This window comes from Lathyrus oleraceus, chromosome 2 (genome assembly GCF_024323335.1).
Source record: "Lathyrus oleraceus cultivar Zhongwan6 chromosome 2, CAAS_Psat_ZW6_1.0, whole genome shotgun sequence".
Taxonomy (NCBI): domain Eukaryota; kingdom Viridiplantae; phylum Streptophyta; class Magnoliopsida; order Fabales; family Fabaceae; genus Lathyrus; species Lathyrus oleraceus.
Genome location: NC_066580.1, coordinates 126399639 through 126409369, shown reverse-complemented (window position 1 = coordinate 126409369; position 9731 = coordinate 126399639). Strand labels below are relative to the sequence as shown.

Sequence of the window (9731 nt, the reverse complement as noted above, 5' to 3'; positions counted from 1 at the left end):
AGGTCTAGCTTGAAATAGTTCAAATGGAAAGTCTAAGAACTCTACTTGTGAAGTTAACTAAGCTCATGTACACCTTTAATTGTTGTTTTTGGATGCTTAGCCAGATTTAGAAACTACCAAATCCAATACATCAATAATTGATTGCAATGAAAAAAATTCATGTCACCATAACAATGCACACAAACCAATTGTACATAATAGTACAAGACTCGTGTTGACCTTGAGAAGTTTAGCCACATGGTTCTTAAGTCTTTATAATTCACAATTCACATATAAACATATTCAACAACTTTTAATTAAATTGGAGTATGTTCCAAAACTGAGAAGTATGATAACACATCACAAGTGAACCTAAAAATTGTCTTAAGTCCATACATACACACAAGACTACTATGCATTTCATCTATTTAATTCAATGTTCAAGAGACACTCAAATCTAAATGTTACTATAACTCTTCAATTTTATATACCATGCCACACTCTTGTTAAAGCAAGATATACAAACTTTGAGTATTATCATATAGAATCATCATAAGGTGATTGAAATCCAATATTCTCCACAGCACCAACAGTCTTGAATTGTCTTCTTTTGTTCAATTCATCAACCAATGATCTATGTAACAATTGGCTCCGCATATCGATCAGTGACCTGTTCCGTGTCAGTTTTCGATTTTCCATCATCATCTTGTTTTTACTAGGTGAAGGGTTCTGTGATCCTCCTAAAATCTTACACTGGTTGCAATTGCTAAACTCTTCACCAGGTGAAAATCTTGTGCCCTTGTGACTCTTTATGATGGGAAGGTTATAATCTTTTCGGATCGAAGCTACATTGTGTTCATGATCATCCATAGAATAGTAGTTCCAGTTTGAATATGTCCCTTGTGAAGAGCATCTTGAACTGTTATCATCATGCAAATCATCTGCAACAAAAGTTTTTCATGTTACTATCGAGACTTTTTGTTTATCGGTAAACATCAAACTCGGAATCAAAACCTTCCTATAGGCAGGGCCGTTTTGAAACCGTGCAAGGCAGGCTACGTCACAGGGTCCAAAATTTATCAGTGTTAATCCGTGGCTAAATCGGGCCTCGTAAAAATTTCATAGTTGTATTTGTTTTGTTCAGACTAAACTACGATTAATCTACAGAGAGCCGCCAAAAAGTTAAGACGGCCTTGACTATAGGCCTAGTAGAAAAAGAAGGGAATGGAGAAAGAAGACATACCATGAAGCAAATAATAACCGCGCGATATTTCATCCGCTTTACAGGCTGAATCCGGTATTGATTCTTGTAACGATGAGCAAGAAGAGATTGAGCGGAAATGAAGACGATGTTCATCGATATCGTCATTTTGGTAACTGAATGTTTGGAAGGAATCTGAATTTTCATTTTTCCATCTATATGGCAGAAGAGCAGATATCTCTCTATTGATCATATTCGCAATATCGTAAGGATCCCAATCAGAAATCTCCAATTCTTTTACCATCTCCATTGCAACATCAATTGGTGTGTCAGTGTGAATATCAAATGGAAAATATACATTCCTAACAGAACCTGCATGAACAGAAAGCAGAAAATTATTGTTACATGAAATCAAAAACTAAATTTCATTTAGAAGGCAAACTAAAGAATGCATACAATTCTTATCAGAAATTTGCACTTTGAGAAAGATGGTTTCGTCTTCGGGATTCAACTTTCCGATTACTTTCATTTCAGTCCTAGGAAATTCATCACTCAGTCGAAGTTTCTCCATCTCACTGTCATTCAAAAACGGTTTCTGAATTGCCAACTTCTTGGCCGACGACAAATCATCGGCCAAAAGAAAGGGCTCAAGCAACAGCTCCTTCGCTGACGGCCTCTTTGCTGCAGGTTCTAAACATTTTCCAATGAATCTCCGTGCTTCCGTGTCTTCGATGCAGAAAAACGACATTGGCAGCTTCCCCTAAAACATAAAAAGCTACTTAACAAATCATCAAACTTTACTGATATCGCGAAAACTATACCAAAACCAGAATTTACCGATGTCACTTTCTTGTAAATCTGCGCTGGATTAGTACATTCGCTATACGGATAATCAGATGTGAGCATCTCCAATACACACATGCCAAATGAGTAAACATCAGCAAGTTCATTGTATTCTTCCTCGTACATTTCCGGTGCCATGAACTCCGGTGTACCTAACGCAAAATAAGGCTTAAACAAGTTGAAGGCTAAGAGTTCAAAGTCTTACAAAATAAAAAAAAATACTAACATAACAACTAATATACGAAAACATAAAATTTTCGGCGAAAAGTAGTTACCTATAACACTATGAGCTGATTCAGAGCCTTGGAGAATTGCAGCTAGTCCAAGATCACCAATTTTCACTTGTCCAAGATGGCCATTCACAAATATGTTATCACATTTCAAGTCCCTATGGATAACAGGTGGATCATGTTCATGTAGAAAAACTAGACCATGCAAGATTTGGCGCGCCCAACTCTTTATCGCTTGTACGCTTACTCGCTTATACTTCTTCCGGTATCTGCACATGTTCGAAAACTATCAATTACATGACCGTTTTTGAGAGTGTGCAAAATGGCTACAACATAAGGCCTCATAATAGATTTGTCAGAGTAAAACCATCTTTTGTCGCAGTTGAATTGAACCATTACTAACCTAGACAGGACCTCCAAAAACTTAAGACATACTGATCAATTATTTCAACAAAAAGATAACAAAATTGAAAGCCTAATATATCAAAAGAAACTTACTCTCTAAGTGATCCTGATGTGAACATTTCTGTAATGAAATTGAAAGCCTTGTTATCGATATCAATCCAAGACGTGTAGAATCGCATGATCGACCGATGCTTGAGCGTGCTCAGGAGATGAACCTCCGAGTAAAGCCGCTGCAAATCGTCCGGCGTATTAAGTACCTCATTGAGCCTCACTTGGTTCCATGCAACCTCTATTCCAAGCAACTCATCAATTGCTTTGTACACTGTCTTCATTGCCCCTTTTCCAAGTACATCTCCAAACTAATCAATCACAAAAAACACACAATCAGTATCGCAACACCTGTACCTACTAAAACAACCTCAAACAACATACTCATGAAACATAAATAACAACCTCAAACTTGAATGATATAGCACATGGCACAAAAAACAAAGAAAAAAACATAGTAGTTTAGAACATACCCTGCCATAACGACCAGTTGGATCAGTTTCCACATAACATTTCTCTTCCTTAAATTCCTCCATGTTCTCTCTCTTACAAAACATGTCTGGTTCTTATCTAAACATTCACAAACTCAATTAAAAAAACAGAAACAGTTCAATTTATATGAACATAATGAACATGGTTGGTTAATGTGAGAAAAGAATAGTCAATAGTTTTGATTCTTTTACACATGTTAATAAAAACCAACCAAGTTAAGTGCTTATAATCAGTTAGAACCATTTGAGGTGTTTATTTTTTGTTTGTTTTACTAATTTTCTTGTTCTATTTGGAAACGAAAGGTACATATGAAAGGGTTGCATTACACTAGCACAGAGTTTGATATGACAGGGGAATATAAACATATTGGTAGATACTATTTGACTCTGAAACTAATGAGTTTCCTTTAATGCCCTTTATTTTTTAAGGATTGTAAGGGTAAAGGACAAGGTTAGTTTGGTGATTTAAAAAGATTGAATAATGAGAAAAACAATAATGCACGGAACTTGAAAGAATCTGTGGACATGCTTTGGTGGGTGTAGTTGCAATAGAAATCATTTGGGTGTTGAATAGAGAAAATCTATAAAACAAAAATAAAAATAAAAAACACAAGAAGAATGTGATAATAAAACTACTTCCTCTGTTCGGAATTCTGATTTAGTTGATCATTTTATATAGATCAAAAATAAATAAATAAAAGAGAAAATGATATTTTCACGTTAGTATAGTGATTATTATTTTGAAATAGATGGAGTTTTAAAAGATTATTATTTTACTATATATTTTTTAATTATATTTAAATGAATTTTTTTACAATTTTGAAAATCTACAACTCTATTACAAAAAATCTGATTAGACTACTATCACTAGTTAAATATTGGACATGCATGTAGCTATAAAATTAATGGAGCAGAAAAGTGATTATATGAGATGATGAGTTTGTGTCAACATTGTGGGGTTGATGGTGGAACCCATTGTGACTTCATATTTGGGAGTAAACATTGGTAATAAAGAGTTTGTGGCTGTGGCATTCATGTTATGTTGCATAAAATCCAAAATATATACATATTCATAAGAGAAAGAAAGCACAAATTTATTAACTTGTAATGTTTTGGTGACATTGAAATGGGACACGGACACCATATTTTGTAAGGTTTGTGTTTTAATAATAGTTTCTTTTTTCCAATATCTAAATTGCATTGAATATAAATACTTTTTTTCTTTCAATCTAAATTGCGTTGAATATATTCTTTTTAAATATCAATATTCACGTGTGTTCAACGTATACGTAAGGGAATTGTGGAGATTTAAAAATGTTAATTTAAAATAAAACTATTTGTAAATTTATTTAAAAATATTTTAAAATAAATAATTGAATAAACATAAAAAAAGATGGTAAAATAAAGAGATAAGAGATGGATAGATTTACCGAAGTTTTATACATATTTGACCTATATATATAAGAATTATTCTTGAGTGTCCAATAAACTTAAGAGTTTTTACAAGAAGATTATCCACGAATCTCCTTAGGAAATGAAGTTTTCGGGCTAACTTCAAAGCAAACAACGAACAATGTTGTAAATGGTTATCCTTCAAACCAAACTGAGATTTTTCACTGATTGATCTCGAACAAAGATGAAATTTTGAGTTCGCAATCCTCTAAACCAAAATGGGGTTTTGAAAAGGATGACCACAGACTGAGTTGAGATTTTATATTGACTAATCTCGAACCGACTAAGCTTTTACCAGGCTAAACTCAAGAACCAGGTGAAATTTTAACCAGATTGATCCTGAACTGATAGAGCTTTTAATAAGGATGAGCTAAAGAACCGTTATGGAGATTTTAATGGGTGATCTTCAGAAACAAGAAAATAGAGTTTTTTTTTCATGACGAAACTCATGAACCAACTGAGACTTCCTAAGAGTATCCCTAAACCAAACAAGAGTCTTTAACTATTTAACTCGCAACCAAACAACGAATTCCTATGTAAAAAATATTTACAAATAAGCCCTCACCTAAAACAAAGATCCTCACTTAGACTCAAGAATACTCTCAAAGCACTATGACTAAATATATGTGAGAAAAACGAGATATTTAATAAAATTGATAAGAGAAATAAACGTGAGATCAAAGCTCATTTCTGGATGTGAAAATGTTATCGAAAAGATTTGTATTTATAGGCCAATGTGTGGTTAAATTTGGAAACAATCCACCAGGCTAACCAATGTCATAATCGATTAGGCTAATATATTATTGACCTTCAATAATCGATTGTTCAAGTCACAAATGAAAGGTTTTGATATTTAGTCATTAACAATCATTAAGAGATTGTCCCAATCAATTTTAAACTCAACTTAACCAAAATAAACAATTAGGTCATTATGTCTAATTGATTATTCAATTAGAAAAGTCTTCCAATCAATCATACACTCCCCAATCAACTGACTAGGCCCTAAAAACATTTTTAGGTGATTTAAATAAAACATGAGAGGTTTCTCGAAAGTTTTTAGTTTGTGCGTGTTTTAGCCATGGTATTTTCAAAAATATCCTTGTGTCTTTACAAGCCATTAGTCACTCAAAGTAACACGACCAGACGAGCTTTCACAATTCCTCTCTTTCACAACAATGAAGCTTCAAGTCCTGACATTATTATCTTTGAATTTAGAATCATACAAGAGGCTTGAACCTTGTTAATGATACTTAAGATATCTTCGTGTTAATTAGCATCATCTGAGAGTTTGAAGGTTAAACCACCAGTGACCCTTGAACAAAAGTCTTCACTTGAATATCGTTTGACTATAGTTTTGTGTTCAAATAGATGTCTTGATCTTCAAAAGCATAGATTGATTCAGAAGGATAACTTAATCAACCATCTTGAGTATCTTTGACCACTTCAGCTATCTTCAACAGATACTTGACTTCACTCAACATCGTTTGATATTAAGTGGTATCATCATCAAAACTAAACAGTTACTCGGTTCTCTTGCAGTTTTGCTATCTATATACTCCACAACCTTGGATCAATTTGATAATACCTGGAAGCAAATATATCCATATTCTCCCACTTTTTAATGATGATAACACATCTCTCATGAAGGTAGTAAAATAGAAAATAGGCGGATATAATTTATCTCACATGAGTATAAAGTATATTATACTCTCACTAAGAGTGCGCTTCTCCCCCTTTGGCATAATAAAAAATAAAAAACAATATGCTAGAGTATATGCAAGCAGATAACTCACATAGACCAAACATGTTGCATTAAAGAATGGAAAAAACAAATTTTTATTAAAAGATAATTTAAAGTACAGAAAGCGGGAAAATGCGGAAATTTAAAAAACTAATAATAATAGATAACACTTAAACATATAAGAGAGACTACTTTTCACTATTCTCATCATCATTAGTTAACAACCCTAGAGGTAGATTCTCTATGTCTTGGGCAAAGTGATGGACCAAGAAGTCGATCTTCATATGATTCTGCTTTAGTCTCTTGATGATGTCTTTGATCAGTGCATTTTTATGCACATTCTTCTATAATTGTACTTAGGCATTTCCCTAGTTTGTTTTGCTTATTTTACTATTTTATTATGTTTTTAAATTTAAGTTCATGTTTTCCTTTAATCTATTTTCTTTTGCTATTTTCAGTTTTAGCGATTATTTGATACTTGTTCACTGTTTGGATCATAATTGGAGCTACTTGATGTTGTTTTGCACGTTCTAGTATGCGTTGGAAAGCTAAGAGAAAGAGCTACAACTTTCATTTTGAAGACAAAAGTTGATTCGGAGTGCATAAGTCTCACAGAATTCGTTTAAGTTTCATACTCTAGGAAATAATTTCTTTTGCGTCATTTTTGGGGTCAGGTTTATGTTTTCCGGCCCAGTTTGAATTATAAGTGCAATCCTTATTTTGTTTAAAAGGGCATCCATGGTACTGTAGCCGAACACACATCATTCACGATAACTTTTTGCTCTATACGATTATGAAGAAGAACTAATCTTCCATGGTTGATCTACTGTAACCGAGTTTCCAAGGATTTGAGGTTTTTATCTGTAGCGGGGTATTCGTTACCTTTAGATTTATTGACTAAATCAAAAGTAAACATACAATTCGAGTCGCCACCGCACTTTTATTTGTCCAAAGGAAAGGCTAAAAAGCGAACAAAAGCCAAGTAAGAAGTTTTATCAAATCAAAAACTAATAAAAATGTCAGAGATCTGGGTAAGGGGGTTGGTTATGAGATGAGAAGGTTTTACGCACCCAAAACATCCTTAGTACTTTAAGGGAGCCCTTTTTGCAAGTGGGTATTGTAGGTTGGTATTTGTGAAAATATGTGAAAACAAGATTGGGGGATGAGAAGAGAATATTATATTTACAATTTTGTTGTTTGAATGGATGAACCCATTGCCTACGTACCATCACAAAGGTAGGATCAAAATCTCGTAGTTCGGGGTAAAAATCTCAAAGATTGGTGAATTGATTTGATCAAAAGCCTTAAGGTCTTTTGTTATCAAAGGGAGAAAACTCAGCCTAAACCAACAATCCACCATGTGAGGAGAGCTTCAACATACTAGTGAGGGATCCACCCTATAATAAGTATGGAAGACTTATAGTCCAATCACTAAGGATAAGGTGAGGTTTAAATCAACCACCATGATAACTCAAACCTATGGCTAATGTTTATGAAAAGTTTTAATAAAGGTGGCCATTGGAACCACAAAAATCAACTTGAAGTGAGTTGTATTTACAAGTTAGATTTATTTACAAAATGAAGTTAAAGTTGGATTAAGATTCATTTACAATGAGTATTAATGAAAAGATTTTGAAAATCAAAGGCATAAGGCCTAGGTTTCTAGTTTGAAAATAATGTCAAAGTTTGCACAAAATGAGTTTGCCTTGGGTTAGAGTGGAGAGAAGAAGAGAATGGCTAGTCCTAAACATGCAAAGATAAGAGAAGAGATAAAACCCTTGGAGTTCCTTTTCTTGAAATCATAAAGATGATTCAAGATGCTCCTTTCCTTTGGACTTAGCAATCAATCAAATATTATATTCAATCTCTTAGGGTCTCCAATTGGCTTGTTTCTCTTAACTTGGCCACTCATGACAATGGTCCTTCTTACTATCTCAAGATGGAATCCCTATCACTCAAGAACAAACATCAAAAAGTTCACAACACAATAAGAGGAATGGACAAAGAATGAGTTTAGATTAGGGGTCCTTTGAAGTCAACTTTAAGATTTAGCATTCTAAAGGCATGAAGCCTAGTTGCTCTTCAACAAATTTAGCATTCTAAAGGCATGAGGCCTAGTTGCTCTTGAACTCACTACGCCAAATAAGGGAAAAGAGGGCGCTTATTTTGGCCTATAACAACGCTTTTAAGCGCCCTCTAAAGTGGCGCTGGCATAGGTAAAGACAGCGCTTTGTTTTCCTGGAGAAAGCGCTGTCTAAAGTGGCCCTTTAAGGGCCACATTATAGTGCGCTTTCAGAAAAAAGCGCCCTCTGGAGTGGTCCATAAAGGGAAACCTTAGAGGGCGCTTTCTGGAAAAAGCGCCCTCTAAAGTTGTCAATGTAAAGTGTTTAGAGGGCGCTTTCTGGAAAAAGCGCCCTCTAAAGTTGTCAATGTAAAGTGTTTAGAGGGCGCTTTCTGGACAAAGCGCCCTCTAAAGTTGTCAATGTAAAATGTTTAGAGGGCGCTTCCTACATAAAGCGCCCTCTAAAGTGTTAAGCGCCCTCTAAAGTTGTCAATGTAAAGTGTTTAGAGGGCGCTTTCTGGATAAAGCGCCCTCTAAAGTTGTCAATGTAAAATGTTTAGAGGGCGCTTCCTACAGAAAGCGCCCTCTAAAGTGTTAGTTATTTTAAAAAAAATTGTTTGAAAAATAGTGGATATTTAATTGGTAACCTGTTCGCATGCTGCAAAAGTGTAAAATTCATATTGATTTCATCCTTTAATCCAATGTTATACACCATTAATCCATTGATATATACAACATGAATCCATTTATATACAACATTAATCCTCCATATATACAACATAATATATGATTCTTTGATCAACAATATACAACAACATATTCATGAGTTAGTAAAAGTACAACAACAATATACAACATATATACAACAACAACATACAACAACAACATTCCATACATATATGTACAACAATATACAACCTAGCTATATGATTCTTTGATCAACAATGAATTGACACAATTCATCCTTCATTTCATCCAAATGAGCTCTTGAGTAAGATTTGTATTCCTCAAAGTACTACAATTAAGAGAATAAAACATATTCATGATTTAGTAACAAATTAGATGAAATATCCGATAATATTAAAATAAACCCTAAGTTATTATTCCATACCATTTTTGGGATGTCTATACGGTTCAACGCAATGATATCTCTCATAAATCTCAATACAAAAAATCCGCAATCGACCGAATTATTTTGCTGAGGACACTACACAGAAAAACAAACAATATATATATAGTTAATTTCTTACAAACATTATTATAAGCAAAAAAACAAACA

The 9731-nt window shown here is 33.8% G+C and overlaps 1 protein-coding gene across 1 annotated transcript; it reads right to left on the bottom strand.

The window, feature by feature from the left end:
• Window positions 1-273: 273 nt before the first annotated feature.
• On the bottom strand, window positions 274-3526 carry LOC127118445 (probable serine/threonine-protein kinase WNK4). The gene is made up of 7 exons (XM_051048652.1): window positions 3180-3526; window positions 2752-3017; window positions 2299-2522; window positions 2018-2175; window positions 1637-1940; window positions 1223-1552; window positions 274-920 (listed from the first exon to the last, which is right to left on the bottom strand). Exons 1-7 carry the CDS (start codon window positions 3261-3263, stop codon window positions 517-519), a joined length of 1770 nt encoding a protein of 589 aa, XP_050904609.1. The 5' UTR covers window positions 3264-3526; the 3' UTR covers window positions 274-516.
• Between the last annotated feature and the right edge of the window lie 6205 nt (window positions 3527-9731).